The 20339-nt window shown below is 35.5% G+C and overlaps 1 protein-coding gene and 1 pseudogene across 3 annotated transcripts; both read left to right on the top strand.

The window, feature by feature from the left end:
• Positions 1–198: 198 nt before the first annotated feature.
• Positions 199–12895, top strand: LOC110836228 (SUZ RNA-binding domain-containing). Of its 2 annotated transcripts, XR_015533555.1 has the most exons (7): positions 199–324; positions 694–758; positions 1476–1662; positions 3484–3572; positions 12120–12357; positions 12636–12726; positions 12822–12895. XR_015533555.1 is itself a non-coding variant. In XM_022077217.2 (5 exons), exons 1-5 carry the CDS (start codon positions 265–267, stop codon positions 4595–4597), a joined length of 513 nt encoding a protein of 170 aa, XP_021932909.1. In that variant the 5' UTR covers positions 199–264; the 3' UTR covers positions 4598–10204. The 2 variants fall into 2 exon arrangements, 1 of the variants encoding a protein (XP_021932909.1); XM_022077217.2 differs by lacking the exons at positions 12120–12357; positions 12636–12726; positions 12822–12895 and adding an exon at positions 4486–10204.
• Positions 12681–20262, top strand: LOC147874979 (little elongation complex subunit 2-like; annotated as a pseudogene). The gene is made up of 12 exons (XR_015538084.1): positions 12681–12692; positions 12781–12967; positions 13575–13706; positions 14145–14267; positions 14889–15015; positions 15357–15512; positions 16086–16161; positions 16870–17794; positions 18061–18205; positions 18851–19070; positions 19536–19699; positions 19980–20262. The product of XR_015538084.1 is annotated as a little elongation complex subunit 2-like (transcript).
• Positions 20263–20339: the final 77 nt, after the last annotated feature.

Genomic DNA, 20339 nt, shown 5'->3' with positions numbered 1-20339 from the left:
TTAATAAATGACGATTACAATTTATTTCATTTTAATGGAATACAACATTAAATAGACTGCATAAGAAGCGCTAGGACATTGTGTTCACAAATAATGAACAACTTTCCTTCACTTCTCCCATTTCTATGTCTGTAAATTCATGTTGGTAATGCGTGCAAGCGTGGAAGATCTCGAAACGGATGACCTATATCGAACGCGAATTACTTAATCGAGAATACGTGAATCCAGTAAAGGAAACTCTAGACGGCAGTGCGCGCCCTCAATATGGCTGCCTGCGAGGAAATTGATGTTGTTGATAGTTGGGAAGAAATCGAGGAATCAGGGGTTTGTTACGTGTATTAAAATTATTATTTAATAACCCCGAACGACTTAATGATATTCAGGCTACCAAATTCCTTTCTATTATGCGTAAATATTGGTTGTGTCTATATTGGTCATTGGGATCCAGCGGTAGACATTTTGCTTCATTGCACGGAATGTTTGTTATTGGCATACGATGTGCTATGGCACGATTGTGTAGAACAATCTTGTGATTAAATCAGTTTTTACTTATTATCCTTTGTGTGAAGTAAGGAAATTGTGACGTTTAATGTGTACAAGGGGCTTTCTCTAATTGATGTTTTTGTGCCGTAGGTTGCATTAAGCTTTGGGATTTTCTGTTGCGGAAATATAAATTATTATTGTTTCTCATAGGTGCTCGACAGAAAGCTGACACAACCCGAAACACCCTCTCCAGATGACTCAGAAATCATGCCAAGGTAATGTTAAAGATGAACAGAATTTTTCGTGAATGTTTAGAACGTGGTTCTTGATCCCCAGCACAGTCAGAATTTAGACTAGCATACAGTTTCAGCTATGCTTGATGTCACAAGTACTTTATGTTTTTCCTAAATTCCCGAAATGTTACATTAAAATGGAATAGGATAGTGCTGTACTTCTGATCCACGTTAAATGTTGTTACAAAAGGTATATGTTTATACTAGATTATCAGTTGCATTAATGTCAACAGCAGACAGAAATAAAGCTGCTGAGGGGATATACACAAATGTATTTGAATTGAAACTGGATGTGTGTAATTGGTTCCACAAGTGACTAATGGTTTGTGCTGCCCACAGAGGAACATGATACAGTGATGGTTAAATAATTTTAAATTGTTTACACCAGCCAAAATAACTTCATAAAATAAGGCACCAGAGTAGTTCGGTCAGTAAAGTGTCTTGACTGTAGGCTAGACGACGGATTCAATTCCCAGCAGGGAAGGATTTTTTCCTGTGGCGGTCCCATCTGACTTCTTGTCCAGTGGTACCTGGAATTCTTTCCTTGAGGCAACTTTGCTTATAAAATACAAATGCATTTTTATTCATATCCACTTTAAATTAATACATAAATGTTTTGTTCCTGTCAGCAGAATATAATGAATGTTGGTTGCCCATCTTTCAGATTTTTCCTGTTAATAATTGACATTTGATTTTCAGTAGGGGGACAATAAATGGTCCAATAATACTACAAGGAGAAGACAGTCTTAGGACCCAGTATGTTCCTCCAGAACCGACAGTTAAAATCTTGAAACGACCAGCTAGGAATAATGTGCATGGTACTTCTGAAGGACCACTCCTTAATGGCGACTCAAAACCTCGACAACCAATTAAAACTCTCCAACAGGTGTGTACTGTTAATGCAATGGAATTTTATCTGGGATTTTTGTATTTCATGGTGAATAAATTTAGAGAGTGGTTTTCTGGGGAGTTACGCTATGTAACTTTGTAGACAACAAAATGGTGCTTCAGACTTGAAATCAGAGGTGCTGGAACTTCATTGGATAAACATGGCTTAGAGAAACATTAAAGGCAAAGGATTATTTCAGGACAAACAACTTTTCTAATTAAAATTTCAAGAACTATGAATTTTTTTAACATGCAGTAGCCTCCAAGCTCTCTGCATGTTAGCTGCTGCTTGTAAGAAAATATGTAATAATTAAAACTGTCAGAGGTACCAAAATTGTTATGCTACGCGTACTGTTCCTAAGTTACGGGATTTAAGGTTTTCACAGTACAGAGACGGTGATCTTCTGGGTTGTTGCACCATGTATTATTTCAGCTGTGTACCAACATTTTGCAGGAACATGCCTCCTCCATCTTAATGGTGGTGAAGTAAAGGGAGTTCGGAAGTGGATATGGTTTATGAAATGTTGGGAGAAGGGTCAAACCAGGATGATGGTCCAGTCAGAGCCACTTGATGGGGAGGGGCTGCATAGCTGTATCCATGCCAATGGGAAAGAGCCATTATCATCCATTATTCCAGGGTACGGATAAGAGGGTTTCATGGTCAGGGAGGAGGTGTTCTCTCTGTTGATGTTTTTACGGTGGCGCTTCAGCTCTGTGACTTAGTGATGGTCCTGTTGATGCATCTCGATTCCTTGCCCTGGACACTGGGATTTAGTGGACCTTGTCGATGCTGTATTCAGTCACGTGTGACTTATCTTGGTGGAAGAATCGGACATGGCCACGATGCTCCTTGACGCTGGTTTCAGCAGAACAACCAGTCTGTTCGGTGTATACCTTCGTACACTTGCAGGGGATGCTGTACTTAAGATTAGGTCATCATTTATCTGCTGGAGGAAGTGGGCGATGTCACACATCAGGATACTGCCTGCTTTGCTGTCGTGTTTAGGTAGCATCTTGCGTGTGTGTGTGTGTGTGTGTGTGTGTGTGTGTGTGTGTGTGTGTGTGTGTGTGTGTGTGTGTGTGTGTGTGTGGTCAAAGGTGGTTTCAGCAAAGAACAAGAAGGTCACTGAAGAAGAATCGTCTCTTGGTGGTTTGACTTTCTGAGGTCCATAGACAACATGACATCTGCATGTTGCTGTTGCTGGTTTGTTTGAAGGTTCATTCTAGAACATCGATTCACCGCGGAGGTTGTCGTGGTTGCGTGTGGGTGTGGCCAGGTGTACAGCACATTTATTGCTTACATGAAGAATTCAGCTTTGAAAATTCTGTTCTAATTTGACAATATTATCCCATTAATTATCCAGTAAGTAAAAGGTTGAAGACAAAATTAAATAAGTATAAAGGAAAAATTATGTTATGCTATGCACATTTTGGGTGCAAGGAAACATTTTTAGAAATATGAAGAAATTTAAATTGAGTTTAGGGTGAGATAATTATGCAGTTGATTTTCTGAGAAACGAGTCAGCGACCCAGTGACAGACAATAACAGGTTCAACAGTGTGTCTTTGTAATATCTTTTTAATGTATATTGAATTTGCCTTCTGTTACATATTTGTAAGATAAAGCAAGTTGTCATTATTCTTTTTAACTTCGTGACCCGCACGAGGCGTCTTTCCAACCCATACATTTAGAAACCAATGTTGCTGCTATATGATGCGTTAATCGCATAAATTGAAGTTAAATTACAGTGTGTACTGGAGGAGATAAAACTGGTCAATATTGAGTTGATGATAAATATTTATTCTGGAATTTGTTTCAGAGAGAGCAAGAGTATGCCGAAGCTAGGCTAAGAATTCTAGGTGAAGCACGAAGCCCAGAAGAACAGTTACAAATAGCGACTAATGATAGGTAAGAAATACAAATTTTAAAGTATTGAAAAATTGTTGTGACTACAGTTTTGCACATCATCATAATACGAATCGTGATATTGTGTGTAATATGTATCTGTCATTAGTTTAAGCTTGTAGCTGCATTATCTTCCGTATACTTGTTTGGGCCAAGGGTATTTATTGTCCATTGCCAGTTGTCTGTGCACATTTTTTTCTCTCATTTTTTATAATGAACTTATTCTGTGGAGCAGAGTCCTTCAGAAGCTGATAGCTACTCAGCTGCCCTTTGCGGGACTTAAAGGGTCACTGCCGTGTACATGAGAGCCTGCCCCTGGTGACTGTTCTGAGCCAGATGAATGCACTCCACCCTGTTTCCTCAAGATCCATGTTAATATCCTTCCGTTTACTCTTATTTCTAGTGAACGGTCTCTTCCTCTCAGGTTTTTCGAACCAGAATGCATTTCTCATCTCCCACATGCATGCTACATTCCCGACCCATCCAATCCTCTATGATGTGGTCGCCTTAATAATAATTTTTTGTAACTTGTTAATTTATTGGATGTGTATAAAACCATTTACTACATTATGACTGACAGAGTTGCTTGACGTGCCAGACTATCGTGTTTTCACGTCTGTATATACTTCTTTAAATATAATAAGTATGAAACCACGTTGTAATACTCGAAGTCTGATTAGTGTATAGCGAGGCATTCTTTATCAATGTGACGTACAGATGTCGCAATAGTTTCATAATTGATGTGACGATACGGAAACCTGATGAAAATGAATTCTTGGTGTAGAAGTACGTTTGAGTTTAGTGATGTAACAACGAACACTTTCTGGGCTGCCTTCATCCTGAAAGTGAGTATGTTTTGTATTGATTATATTAATAGAAACTTCCTTTTGTTATTTTACTTTTATGACCTTTGCAGGATTAGTAAAATTCAAACAAAAATGGAAGTTTTAAGAACATCTGAAATGTCGAACATAGTCCGTCTTCCCAAGGGACCAGATGGCACAAGAGGATTCAGTGCCCGAAGGTAGTGGTGGTGGTTTAGCCTTCTAGGCAACAAAAGACATCGTATATTATTTTTGAGCAAGGATTGTGAGTAAACCAAAAAAAGAAACTTTTAATATGCATATGAAATATTGGCATTTTAGCCAGTTTTCATATTTTGGTTTATTAAACGGTTTCGTGTTTGCGATGTTAACCAGTTTGTAGCCTTGTGAAAAGGTGAAGCAAATCGTCCATTTCAACAACTTTTGTGAGCTGGTGCATATTCTGAACAAAATAAAAGATGGTAGTGCCATATTGGCATTGTTATTGTGATTATCGCTTTGTGGTATTTTTGTTTGATAAGTGTGGCTGTATTGACTGAAATCCTGTTGACATTACGTGTGAATGGGTGTTATCTATTGTTCATATTTAGTGGAAGACTAACATATCGATTGCTTTTTTTCATTTTGTATCTTACTTGTGTTACTTAGATCATTGTGTGAGCTGCCAACATTTTTGTGTCTACATATATTTTATTTTGTTTGACAGAGGAGATATTTTTACTGGGTTATATACATCACTAACATTACATAATAATTCAGGATGAGAGTGAGCTGTATTGTGATACTTCGATATACTGAAAATCACAGCACATATTTTCACATATAAAAATTGAGGACTTTCTTACCGTAGTACAGGCGTATGGCAAAAGTCAGAAACTGTTTCAACTGCAGATTAATCCTCCTGTACTAGCAATGAGCTTTTTGCGGCTGCATTGTTTTATTGCAGAAATAAACTGACTGGGATATTCTTTTTATACCACTGGCTACTTTCAAAGGAACAAACAAGGTAATTCCTAGTTATAACTGTATGTCATGGATGACTTGTGCTTACATTATTTTTCCCATATTAGGTATTAAAATAAAGTTTGCACAGCATCTACATACACATCTTTAATAATACAGTAATGACAATATGCATGTACGTTGAAATATTTGAATAATGATTGTAATTGTAATTTACATTTCAGCTACTTAAGTAGCTATTATTAAGTACACAGCGACAGAACAAGTTATATCATGAACAATAAGTCCCATCTTGAACTCATAATATGTTCAGTTTGTCACACTTGACTTGTCTGATGTAGTTTTTAAGTACCACTTTAAATTATGTTGTAGGTCAGTTTGGAGTGACAATTCAGAGTTTTAATATTATTATTTATGAAAATTAACCAAAATTATTTCTCATTGATAAACTGAAATGAGAGCCACTTCCTCCCATCCCTCTAATTTTTCTGTAGGTTACGTGGTTTTCCTCACTCCCCTTGTTCCTGCCAGCGCTGTGTTTCAGAAGTCATATTTGTGGACGTTAAAACGTCTGAAGCATTTATGCACTTTTAAGCACTTCAGCTGGAATTGAATTGACAGTAACATATGCAGAGTTTGTTAATATGCTGTAGGTTAGAGATGGGCACTAGTCGAATCATATGATGAAATGAGACTGGAATGCTCTCAGTCACTAATGTGGCATTTGAGCTTTGTGTCCACCACATGGCTGTCTTCTTTGTTTTTCAGATATTTCACGCTCTTGTACATATTTCCACATTTTCCCTTCTACGTTTTGTTCGTGCGTCATTTCTGGCTTTCTCGTATGCTCTTTTCTTTCCTCATATTTTTGTGTACAAACGTTCTTTTAAATACCTTCACATTATGGTCTCTGATATAATCATCATCATTATTTAAATATTAGCTGTTACTAGTTCATAATTGGTATTTAAAGTTATTTGTTTTAAAAATGATGTGGGCTAAAATTTGAGAACCAAAGTAAGATTTAGTTTCTCCATAGACATTGTTTAAAATCCCAGTCACTACCTGAACTTTTTGTGTGTGTTTATCATGCATGTCAACTGAACTTGGCATTCAAGTTGTTAGCAGTCCTGCTTCATGTATAAAGTGAGGCTTTCGCGGCGACCGAAGTCGATGAAAGACTCTCGGGCAACAAGCCGCGTCAGGTGGCTGAATGGTGAATGAACCATTTCTTCCGCCAATGTTTCAAGAGCCATCTCTGCTCTCATCCTTGGGGCAGCTGCGAAACGAAACTGGTCCTATGTAGCGCTCTCGCCGATTGGAACTTGCTACATAGGACCAGTTTCGTGGGGATGAGAGATGGCTCTCGAAATGTTGGCAGAAGAAATGGTTTATTCACCATCCAGCTGCCTAACACGGCTTGTTGCCCGAGAGTCTTTCATCAAGTCCTGCTTCATATTTGGATGATCCTAGGTTCAGACCTCAGCCTCTTTACTGGCTATTCTGACAGAGGTTATTCGTGGTTTTCCTCAGTTCCTCCATTCAATTGTTTGGATAGTATATATTAGGTCATTACAGCTTCCTCATACATTGTTTTTTAATTAATTATTTTATAATCTCCCTATCATTTGACACTATAATCTGAGCTATTCACAGGGTTATTAAATATGCCAAATGAAATATCAGCTTACTCACCATAATCATTGCAATGTAGGGGTTCAGCCGTGACATGGCCTATGTACAGCGGATGAATTCTGGGAAGTTATTTTTGATATTGAGTGTAGCAATAATAATTCCAGAAAAATGGAGACTAAATTTGAATCGACCCATATTTATTTTGTCACCAGGGTTTGTTTATCCTGACTTTTATCATATTCACATTATAAAGAACATTTTTTTATATTAGTTCAGTTCTAATATAATGCATTCAGAACACTGCTCTTGTTTTTAGGAGCTGCAGTGCAGAATTAGAATAATTCTTTATAGGAAGCATTAATTCTGAGATTGAAGCTATGCAAATGTATTTATTAGTTGATCTTTATAACCATTTTCTTTATACAGCTGAAAGTATAATGCAGTTTATCATTATATTATAATATTAAGTAAAAGCTAAGTTGAGATTTACTGAAAATTTTCTTTCAGAGATTTGCACAAATACACAGTTCTCAGATCACGTGCATCTTAACACAAACATAATTGATGATAATGATGCTTTGAAAGATGAAGTCCAAAAACCCATGATATGCAGAAGAATTGCATAAGTTTAAAAAAACTGTCTTATATAGTGGAAAGTGGGCTGTGTCAGTGGATTTCATGTAAATTTGTGAAACAGAAAAAGTGTAAAATGGCAATTTACCATGTATATAATGGAATATTGGCACATACATTATCTGCTTCACGTAATAAATATAATGCTGTCTTTACCTTGCTTTCAAGTACATTTATGTGCAGGTATGATTGTGTTTGTTAGTGAATTTGAATGTGTGTGTGTGCGTTCACATTCATATAAAGGAGTCCCAAAGAGACATATACACACAAGATTATATTCTGTATTATAATGTGTATTCATCCTTTTGGGACACCCTGTTTACAGAATGTATCTTCACATAATGGCCAAACTTCAAGAGCATATCCTATAGGTCTCTTGAAGAGAAGTCTAATGAACGTTACTCATAACTTCTTCTTTTTTTTCTGAAGTATATTACTAAATGAAGTTCAACTCTTCTGTGAGTGTACAAATAAATTTTCGTTAACACCTCTGCCTGAATTATCACCAACTAAAACGTTTTCAACTACATTAAGTTTTTGAGATGACTGCCTTTTCGCTCAGGTAAATACCGCTATGCATAGCTCCATTGAATGTCTAATGTTTTGATGTATTTACATTTTGTTTCTTATTGCATCGGAGGCTTTGTACGCCCAATGAACTGCTAACCTTCTTTCTGGCTTGCCAGTATGGTACACCTTGCAGTTTATACAGCCCAATAATGTAAGTCCACTGGGGTCAAGTATGGTGACCTAGTTGGCCATACAATTTATCCATCTTTTTTCTATCCACATTTCTTGATATCTGCATTCAAGCATCCTATAACATCTCTGCTAAAATGTTGAGGTGTGGAAAGGGACATTTTGTAACTGAAGCTGTGATTTATTCTTGAGAAAATGTCTGTAAGAAGCAGGTGTCAAATGTGCACTGATGAACTGCAGACGATAAAGATATTTGATTACCACTCCACGCCCTACTTTTAACAAAAATCTGTGTTGAAATTCCTTTTCACTACTTCATGACCAAGAAAGCAAATTTCATGTATGGGTGTCACATGTAATGTCCATGAACAAAATATAATTGATAAGTTGTGGTTGTCATCTGTAAAATTGGAGTGATCTGGTGAAACTTGTTGCAACTTTTGGACAAGGTAGGGGTAAAATCCATCATAAATCCTCCATATCTGTGATCATGATATAACCAGTCTTGGCAGAAATTTGGCATGCACTTGTGTGTGGGCTTCACTGAACAGCAACAAGCACATCACCTACCTTGTCAGTCGCAGGTCCTCACATTGTAAAACATGTTTGAATGTGGAACTCTGTGATGTAGAATGTGCTGATGATATTCTGCTACGGTAGCAAAAACAAAATCCAAACACAAAATGCATATCAGAATATTAATGTACAAATGTGAAAAGTACTTAACCAACAATCCTGAAAAACAAACAGCGGCATCTGTTGATACAACAGTCGGAATGAAAGTTGCAGTGATGATTTTCTGCTGCACTAGCATTTGGTAGTGGTAATGACTCAAACTAATCAATCTTATGCAATATATTTTTTTGTTTCAAATAACATTTAAAATATGCTTTTGGAATCTGGCTATTATGTGGTGGGAGACCTATGTTTATGCATCATATTGAGTTTTGATCATAAGTCTGACTAATATGGTTAATTTATTGTATATCTGAAGGCCAGCAGTTTTTTAATAAGACTAAATACCTTTATAACATCTATTTTACTCATACTGCTTTTAAACTAGGTGGCTTTATATTCAGAATCTAATATATTCATTGAAACATGATTATTTTCATAATAATGTGTGATGATTTTCCAAGGGAATATGTACTGTGATTTAATGAAAATTCTCTTTAGAATTTTAGTTAATATTTTAGGGAAGTTCTTTGTTTAAATGTAGTGCTCTGTCTTGTCTAATTCTTTACATAACACGCCTGGTCATACTGTAATAATATATCAAAGTTTGATTACTTGGAAATCAGTTTGGTAATTTTGTTTACACTAAGGGTCAGGAACATTTTTTAAAGAACACCAATATTGCTGTAGCATCTGAACAATAACTTAAATAAATTTGCTCTGATGTCTAGTATACTTGGCATTGAAACAAGTCAATTAATGTTTTGGGAACATCTCATAGTGATAATGAGGAAGAAAATAGGTCTTGGAAGTATGTCAGCATCTATTAAATTATTTTAGGACGAAATGGGAAGGCATTGATTTTATGTATTTGTCTGTTTACGTGATTTTTTTCTACGTTATTATTAAAATACCATGAAAATGAAAAATTTCAAAAGCATAAATGATTTCTCATAATATTTCAATGTTTTGTTTACTTATGTATATTTTGGCTATCCCATCTGATGTGCTGTAGAATAAATACAACAGTAGCAGTAACTCATGACTACCGATTTTTGTAAAGTTATTTAGCATGGATCAGCAGTGGGGATGGTAAGAAGACCTTGCTAATTGTACAGATGACAATAGAACACAGTTATTATAACTATTTTACTATAATGTGTATTTTATTAGTAATTAAAGTAAGAATAATAATTTCCAGTGGAAGCTAAATTGACTTTTCAATTCAATTACATGAAAAGTAGAACATTACTAATAGTGATGATTATTATTAATATTACTCTTGACCTTTTATCAGTAGGTTCAGGTTATATTTTCTTTGTCACTATGCCTACGACTTATATATATAAATACCAAGGATGAACACCATTAACTGTTGCTGGGGAAACCAACTTGCTTAGTAGAATGTGTCCATCATCTGTAATCCCTCATCCGTTAATTGTGATTGCAAGATTGTGCAAAAATATATTTGGGGAGTTGCATTCTATGTCAAAGCCATCATATACTATTTCTAATAGTTATTTGGTTGAATACCACTTTGGAGTGAGTGGTTCATCAGTGTTCTGACAACTAACATGTGGATTGTAGATAATGAATATTGTTCAGTACCCGTGGTTAATTCTGATGAGCTGGATGTACCACTACATATCATATGAATATTCTTTCAGCTTTAACTGTAATTTATTTTTGTCAATATAGTATACTGAAGGTTTTGTTCACTACTTTCACAAAAATAAAGTGTGTATGCGGTGGTTCAATTTGAAAGACCCTGAATATAAATGTTTTATGTTAATAATGCCTATTAACTAAGAAAGAGCATATAATTATAAAACCAAATATAAAAAACTGTGAGATATTCTGCTTATGAAACAAAAAAATAAATATTGTGTGTCTCATTTATCTTGGCTTCTTACTGAAGGGCGACCGGGGGTTCAGAAGTTAGTGTAATGTGCTCTTCTGAGTACTATCATCCAAAATATTTCTCTGTCCTATGCAGTGTGCATGTGTAATAATAGAGTTACTACCACTGTGCAGAATGTTATTTAATAGATGACTACCTACTTTAATGTCTTGCATAAACTAAGGCATAACAAATCAAGCCAGAATCAGTGCTATGGAGTGTAGATGCCAAGTAAACTGACGCATACAGTACCATATTAATATGACAAATAAGTTTGTGACTTACATAACATAAGGTAAAGGAATTCGTTCTGAAGTATTCTATTTACATAATGCTTAAGTCTGGAAAGAGCTCAGTTATTATTATAAGAAAATATAATTTTTATTTTTTTATGTTTGTATCACAAACACCAATGGACTTTAATATAGAAGTTTAAAGCATATGAATTTGATTTACTTGGTTGCAGGTTTATATATTGCTTCTGACATAAATGTGTTATATAGTTTTTCACTATCAATCATTTGAGCATTTTATTACTTCTGCCCTTTGGGGGTATAATAGTTTGCAGTGTGCCAATCCACAATTCAATTCCTCTGAGACATAGATTTCGTATGATATCAGGGTTTCCAAATTATTCGTGGCATATGAGTTGTCTTTATGGGTGGTGGAGGAGTTATTTTGAAGGTTGAAGAATAGTTTTCTTCCTTACCGATTGGGCTACTCTCATGTCGCTATTGTGTTTATTGAGAATGACACACAGGTTGCAGGGCAATGTGCACGGCTCTTCGTTCCGACAGATAGTATTGGAGATTCTCAGCCGTGTTCAATGTGACGAAATATAGTTTGAGAGTTGTTGATTGTTTCTTGGCGGTACGGACAATGGATGAATTTCTTAAGCTGCCATGGTACGTAAGGGCCCTTGAAATTAGTCTCGTGTAAGTGGTTTTTGTTTGCATGTGGTATTACGAGCATATTTGATTGCACGGAGTAGGACACCATCTCTCATGTTTACGTTATCGTACTTGATGTGTGTGAGTGGAATGTGGGGTAAAGAATGCCTTTGAAATGTTAACTTATTCTAGTGTGTTTTTGACCTGTAACAGATCACTTGCTTATTCCCCAATTTATAAGTTGTAACTGTTTCAATCCTTACCCTCTTCAGTATGCCCCATATCTGTCTCTGTCTCATGATGCATTGCAATTTGTGCAATATTATTTCAGGAACAACCCACAAACAAAAGAGGGAAACTTAAGTTTTATAGATGATGTTAACTTGAAGAAATATTCCTCCACATACAAAATATTGCACGGAAACTTGCAACAGGTATTCAGTGATAATTCGTCTTCGGATGCTGATGATGTTGGCACTCAAAGGAAAGCAAAGAAAGAAGGAGGTGACAATTCACAAGAACATTTTAAAGTTACAAATTCTGTACAGCGATGTAAGAAGCCCAGTTCTGTAAGTATGTTCATATTTATGAAGTTATGTAGTGTGTATACATAATTGAGACCAGGATTAATATTTATTAAAAATGTGACTGTTTATACAAATTTGCATAGTCCTATCCATTTGTAGTTTGTTATATCTGCAATAGAACAAATTTGTAAAGTTAATGTTTGTACGGGTTTACAGCTATCATCTGAATTAACATGTAAACCTAAGAATTCAAAGTGTGACAACCGGACAGAGAATATATATTGTGTACATGTTGAAAGGAACTACTTCAAATGTTGCAGGTGGTGAACCGTGCCTCCTGACACCCTGACACAGAAAAGTTCACTATGCACAGTCGTGTATCTACTTTTGTTACTAAATGTAAATTATGATGTATTATGCCAATTTATAATTTAGTTTATGTATGGATTTTAAATTTTTTTGCAGCTCGGTGGATTAGGTGGTGTACAATATGTTCCATGTTACAGCGATGAAAAAAAAAATTAAATATCCGAAGAAGTCATCGTTAAATGCTGAACAACAAGCCATGTACCTGCAGCTACTGGTTAAATTTGCAAAAAAACATTCACCATTTCCCACTCCACTGGAGCAGAAAGAATTACAACAGTATGAAGTATGTACATTTTCATATCAAGTATCTCTGTAGTGTATTATTAATCCCATAAACACTTGTACACTTTGATACAGAAATGACTCGAGTGACACTCAAGTAAAGGTCGCCATTGTTGCTGGGACACTGCTCACGCCAGTTGTGTGAGAGCTGCCCAAGTGGAAATGTGTATTCACGAGCAAAATGTGCGCGCATTACGTTTCATCACCATTGTTTGCTGCTGTTTGTGGAGCATGAATATTACGTATCCTGACGAGGAAGTATCAGTTAGGACAAGTGGTCGCTGAGTGACAAAAACTGCTGAAATTATGGCCACACAAGTCTGAAGCGTTACTTCAGATGCAGTAACAGGATAGGGCTGCAAGAATTGAATATTGACATTGTTTTTGTCATTTTGTGCGTGAAGAGTCCTTGTGTATCGTTAAGGGTTGCATTTTAAATAAAACATTCTGTATATTATGAAGAGAATTCAAAAGATCTTTTGCTTTGTGAATAAACTGTATAGCACAGGTGGTTATATGTGATATCCTTAGTGATGAATATATATTGATTGATTGATCGTGATGATATTTCTGTGTTGATATTTTTGACACTGATCTTTGTTTCCCAGGCATTTCATGATAAAGTGGTAGCGGAGCGTTTTGAATTCATTCATTTTGTTAAGCAGCGGTGTGCGTTGACCCAAGACAGATATCTGGTGATCAATCCGGATGTAAAGAAATATATTGAAGAAATGTGGCAAGTAAGTGTAAAATTATACTGTGTACAGTGTATGTTATTTTATTACACCCATCAGGTATAATTAATCTATTACCTTCTTCAACTCTCACACCACTTAAAAGTTTTTAAATTTTTGTTATATCCATAAGCAATGTGTATCGGTTGCCCTTTCCTATTATATTTTGAATTGTGTTTACATGCAAGTTGCATTATTGGCTTAATATATACATTCAATAGACATACCATCTGCTACGCTCAAAATTTTTTTAAATAACTTCTCTATAACTATTAACTCTTTTGACCCATTTACACTCTGAAACCTTTAATATTTTAGCTGGAATCTTATTTATGTTTATATATATATATATATATATATATGTGTGTGTGTGTGTGTGTGTGTGTTATGAGTAGACCTCATTTTAATTTTTAATGGCTGCTTTGAATCATTATTCTGTTTCAGCATCGACTATCTCGAGCATCAAAATATCCGGCAGATTACGAGCCTCTACGACTCCTGCCGCTAGTATATTCTGATAAAAAGAAACCTGTGGTTATGAAACTGGAAGAAAACCTGCTGGAAGTGGTATGATGTGTTCTCTTTCATGAATTTTACATTCCACTTCCTAATTAGCTTCTGCACGTTTATAATTAAATTAATCTCGTTGGTCACGTTACACGTTGATTCACCATTTTCTTAAATTGTCAACTTCTTTTACATGGCATCTGAAACAGTCACTGGTTCTACAGAGACTAGTGTCATAACCCTTGTAATTAATATTCACTTGCGGTATTTAAAATGATACTTACAGTATACAATACACACATTTTCTTTCATGAAAAATATCTACGACAGCATCCAGAAATCCGTTTGAGGATATCTGTCACCAGGCATCACAATCTTCCTTATCCTTTCCAATTTGTAATTCACAGATAATTCTACCATTTGATATACAGTGTGTCAACAAAGTCCCTTTGGGGTTTTGAAAAATTGTGGCGTGCAAACAAATTGAGCTAGCCACATGTGGTTTGCGGCAGATTACAGTGAAACTCTTGAAGTTTTTTACTGACCTCAGTAGACCTCGATGTGTTTCAAAGGATCATATTGCCTCCACTTTAACCTGAAAGGTTGATTCACATCCTTAAATAAATTAAGACTCAACACATCCTTGGAGCTTAATTTAATGATGATTCGTTTTCTGTTTAGGGTTCAATTCCATTTATTTTTCTGCCAAAATTTAAGAATCCAATTCATATTCCTACTGATTATTCAAGAATGAGGGCAAGATTCCCACCTGAATCTGATGGCACAAGAAATACTTTCAAAATTCCAGGTAAGACCTGATAATAAAGTATTTATCGTGTTAATTGAACTTAAATGTTGAAATATACTGTCAGAAATGAAAATGGCTGTCTTCTGGGATGTTGCGCATTGCACCCTGGCAGTCAGGGTACCTTAATGATGCAGGCAGTAAGCGTATCTGAAATTTTCATCAGTGCAAAGTGATGGAGAATAATAATTGAATTATCTTTTTCTAAACAAGGACAGTAGGTGTGTACCACTCAGACAGAAACTTTATGTAGATGTGTGCAGTAATTCTTTGTACCAAGAACACACATAAAGAGAAAGTCACATCGATCTGTTCATATCATGCGTCCTCGTTATTATTTACAGTGAGTGAAGATAAGAATGCTGAAAAGTTTGCTGTTGCCGGTGGAGTTCATGTGGTGATATCTTCAAGTGCTTTGAAGCGTATTACTGATAATCATCCACCAAATTTTGAAAAAGCTTGGGACTTACCAGTAATAGTAAAGGAATATAAGCAGTGTGGTAAGATATTTTAATTTGTACCATTTTCCGACCCTAGATATTTTTCCATTAGTGGTTGATACATCCAGTTATCTGATATACCTGCCCAGGGTTTGCCTGTATCAGAAGTGGCGAGATTGACTTTAATAATCCATGGCGGTAGGATACGATGGCTCGTCAAAGGGGTCTAGAGCCTAATGTGCAGTCTCAGCCATGGTAGGGGGCCTGGTATTCCTCACACTCACATTTGTTGAATGTGGAGAAGAGAACAGCTTGCAAAGTAGTCGACACTGGATCTGGTTGGTGTAGATCCTAAGGTAATTTTATCCCTGGCACTTAAATTTTAGTGTGACCATCATGTTAATATCTTCTTTGAATGCGGGCCATATCGGATTGCTTGGTAAGTTGTATGTATGTTGTAATTTGAAATTCTTTAGAGATATGGGTGATTGTAAATATTGAAACAGAAGTAGAAGGAAAGAGTCTACAAATACAATAATATTAGTGCATAGAAAGAACACGTGTTTCTGATAGTCTACACATAAAATACACCTGCTTTTCAAATTGATGCATTATTGCTTTTCTTTCTTTCAGATAATAAAGTTGTTAAGGTTGTGTACCTGAACAAAGCTCTTCCGCCAAAGTGTTTGACAACTGTTGAAAAGAATACGTAGTTCCATAAATTTGGCGTCAAATCATTGATATGTAACACATGGCAACAGAAGTGTTTTCAGTAAGTGGTGTCTGTACTGAGGCAATAAATAGCGCTGTTAAATGTCCCATGTCTATTTGCGCTCGTTTACTTCCTTTATATGTTCTGAAGGTCTCTTTGCATCCTGCTTGTTCAGTATATTCAGATGCTTCTCACTTTTTTTTAAATGTAAGACAAAGTGCATAATTTGGCATTTTTCATTTTCTTTTTCTCCTCCCCAGTGAGGTATGTTTTATGTCTTGTGGTCAGGTTTAAATTGTTTCATGGGTGAGAGGCATTAACACTTTAATATTTTGTATAACTTCAGCTTTTTGGCATATGCCATCCTCAGTATCTGCCAAAACACTGGAGAACTCCAACAGTCAACACAGTTTATCCCCAAAAAGTCACCCCTCCCCCCATCTGACGTACTATAGAACAGTAATATATGTGTCTTTTAATTCAAAATCATACGTCTGTCCCCGCAAATCACTTTATCGGTTCTTGTAAATTTCCTGTTTTGTTTTCATCTAGTGGAATATTTTTCACATACTGAACATCACTGATTGGCACTCGTGATTTATATTTCGGCTTAGAGACTAGCTATGCTGACTGGTTTTCCTCAATGCCTCCACGAAGACATTGCCATCTTTACAGCATATGTATTTAATGTGTTTGTTATTTCAGATTGGAAAATAGGGGAACAGCCGACATGTGTACTGCGTTGCAGGGTAATAAAGATGACTTTAAAGTGGAAGGTACAGGTCATACAGAAAGCAAACACAATTCAGATTTTAACACTATAGAAACGTCGGATAGCGACGATGAGTTACGTTTCTCAAAAACCGAAACAAAAGAATCTACAGATGGGCATGTAAATAGTTTGAAGAGGAAGCACAGTGAAAGTTGTAACGACAGTGATTGCGAGTCAGATATGTCAACAGATACTGAAAACAGACTAGTCATTGACTGCAGTGACTCAGAAAGAAACTCCAAAACACCTGTCGGAAAAAATAAATGTGCACAAAATAATAATGTTGAAGATGATTCTCGAGTTACAAGGAGTAAAGCAAGGTTAATAGAAAAAATGTCGTATGTTAATCAAAGTCTTGGTCACAAACCAGTACAGTTTGTTACAAACAAAGAATATGAAATAGATAATAAGAATTTGCGTGAAGATACCTGTAAGACATTTGATGGTAATGATTTGGAGAAATCGTTAAAAAATGTAAGACTGTCCGGTTGTTTTGACAGTAAAGATTACACATTGGATTCAGAAGTCGCAAATAAAATGTCGCATGACACTGTGAGGCCTGAAGAAGAGCATGTAGAAAGTTGGAGTATTAGTAAGAGTACAAGAATAGAGCAAGAGTTTCCCGCTAATGAACCCGGTTCTGCTCAGAAGCTGATAGATGTAGACGCGGAGGCACAGGATGTGATGAAGGTTGCAGGATTGAATGTCTCGACTCCTGGCTTTAATGTGTCGTACAGGTTATGGAAACTGAGTAAGGATGAAGGTCATCCAGATGATCGGAAGGAAGGTTTTCTGAAAGGAAATTGCGCCAGTCATGAAATTAAAGTTCTGGTGAGATGTAAAGTTGATGGCTATAAGGTAAATGTATAGCACTTTATAAAATGCAAAATTGTTTTTTACTTTCTTGTACTTTTCTTAAAGTTTGAGATTAGTTGTAACCAGGTATGCACTGAAATAGCCTAATCTATTCTGTGATGCATTTCAAGGATAAAAAGGGATGGTATTAGACTAACAAATATTTTTTGTCTTCTTTAATTCTTGTTAGTAACAGTTAATAAACAGTAAAAATTGAAAACTGTATTGTATTGAATGTATTATACTTTTTTATTTGTTTTGAATTGCAGATAAACTATAATAAATTACAGAGATTTTGTGTGGTTCCAAAAATGGAATATCTGACTGAATATGGAGCCCAGTGTTTCACACAGAGTGAACTAACTCAGCAGTGGATTTCATTACATGTAAGACCTGGAACTGATTTATATAGAGGTGTGTTATTTTTTTGTGCTATTGGAATATTGCCGTTATTTATAATATCTCCTTAAAACTACTAAACACCGATTTAAGAAGTACTGTTATTATATTTAATGGAATGTAAGATTTAGATTTTTTACTTTTATTTTCATTAAAATATTGGATTTTATCTTGCATTGACCAGCAGAACGGTAAGACTCAATTGTGATTCAGTAATGATTTCTGGAAAAATAGGCATCATGAGAATCTGATTTGTCTTTAAATTGTGTATCCAAATGGTATCAATATCAGAATATGTTCAAAGCAGAACTAACTGGAATTTCATTGTCCCTACGACTATACTAATTTGTAATTTTTAAATTATACCTAGTGCATGGGTTTTTTTTTTGTGGTGCATTTCGTAATGACATGACATTCACCAGACTCGATACCAAATTTTTAATGTTTTGCTTCATCTCAGCTGAGGAGTGATTCGTTAAGTGGAATGCTGGATTTGGGAATGTTCTCATATTGATACTCTCTCAATATATGAGTTCCAAGTTCTGCCTCATTTACGTGTTAGTCTGTGGATTCGGAGTGAAAATCGACGGTGATCATTCATCGATAAATTAAATTCTGGTGCACAGTCTATAGAATTCAATATTCACTATATGTTGGCAGTACGTGTGAATGCCTGTACGTCAGAAGTCATAATGATTGAACGCCGTTCACTGCAGGATGTAGCTCAGGAAACTATTCAGCAAACAGGTCGTCCTAACAGCATCATATTGGGAACACTGTATAATGTACTGCTTGGCTTGGTGGACCTCGACCCAGGAAGTTATATTCTTTCTCACACTCCAAAGTTGGGTGCATTTGTTAATCTGTGGCAGAGTGCAAGGTAAGGAAGCATTTTTTTTATTATTATTTAGCTGGTCCATTTTTCTGTAATGTTTTATTGATAAGCAAACCTATTACCCTATTATTTTACTTAATGTATCAGAAAGGGTTACATTTCAAAACATTTTCATGTTGTACAGTTAAGAGTGTCATTTTTATTTTGTGTCTGATTTTATTTGTTTGGGGTTTATTTTCAGTATTTTGTGTCATTTGAAATGTTTGTTTAAATTCTCAGTTACGTATTTTCATGGCGTAATAGGATACCAGCTTTATTGCATGGGTCCACTGCTCAGTCATATTAAAATTAGAGGTCTGTATCGTACAGAATCAAAATTTAAAGTATTCCACTAGAATTGGCTTGCATCTTACTATTTAAGGTATCTTTTTGAACTGTTTTTTTTTTCTCTTAAACTAATGTGTTTACAGTTTATTGCTAATGCTGTTTGCTTCTGTATTTATTTCTTAGTAATGGCCGCTTCAAGCTTCATGATATGTACAAAATAGATCCAAAGACAACATCAGTAAGTGAGAGCTCATTATGGATCCCAATTGATCACAGTGTTGTTACTCCATTTCACAGAGCTTGTAATAGAGTTCCAGGAACTTTCCCACCAACACTCTTTTTCAGAGGTATAGTAAGAGGAAATTTGCCATTCCGATAATCTATAGATATGCAGGTCAAGTTTCATCACAGTTTTCATATGTCATGTCATTTATGATTATACACTTTCTTATGAATGTTGAGAAATGGTACATTATAAAGTGTTAATGCTAATATTGAGCATACTTGCAAACTCTATATAATGCCAGTCTCAATTGAATAGCCATCAGATATGCTGAAGAGACTAATAATTGTGTTTCTGAATACATTTTTTATTGTATGAGAGTGATGATATTCTTCTATTTTCAGGAAAACCTGTTTTAAAGAAGAAAAACAAAAAGAAAAAGAAAAAACAGAAGCAAAAGAAAGAATAGAAGCCATGAGAATAAGGATTTCTTCAGTATTGAATCCAAATCAATACTTTCCTCTTTGCTCTCTGAAGTCTGCAAAAATTTTGAAGTATTTTGATGTTTCAGAGAAATTCATACACACTATATCAATAATGACGAAACCTTTGTTGTGGAAAGAATGTCTCTTTAATAAGTTAATTCTGTACGTGCAGTAATAAAGAAATTCTGTGTCGAAGAAACAATGATTCTGCCATATCAGAGAAGATGTTCTTATCAGCGTTGATGAAGCGGTTAAAACTTAAAGGTTATGAAGAATGAA

This window comes from Zootermopsis nevadensis, unplaced genomic scaffold, assembly GCF_977971745.1.
Source record: "Zootermopsis nevadensis isolate Lab colony 2312 unplaced genomic scaffold, Znev_1.0 Znev_ptg000003l, whole genome shotgun sequence".
Lineage (NCBI taxonomy): Eukaryota > Metazoa > Arthropoda > Insecta > Blattodea > Termopsidae > Zootermopsis > Zootermopsis nevadensis.
The sequence above is the reverse complement of the archived record's forward strand: the minus strand, read 5'-3'. Positions and strand labels throughout refer to the sequence as shown.

What these genes read in the sequence shown, in the direction of transcription:
- LOC110836228 (XM_022077217.2), top strand. Translation starts at nt 265, where the DNA reads ATGGCTGCCTGCGAGGAAATTGATGTTGTTGATAGTTGGGAAGAAATC. An exon ending in AAGAAATCGAGGAATCAGGG is followed by an intron (nt 325 to 693) that starts GTTTGTTACGTG and finishes TGTTTCTCATAG; the next exon opens with GTGCTCGACAGAAAGCTGAC. An exon ending in CAAATAGCGACTAATGATAG is followed by an intron (nt 3,573 to 4,485) that starts GTAAGAAATACA and finishes TGACCTTTGCAG; the next exon opens with GATTAGTAAAATTCAAACAA.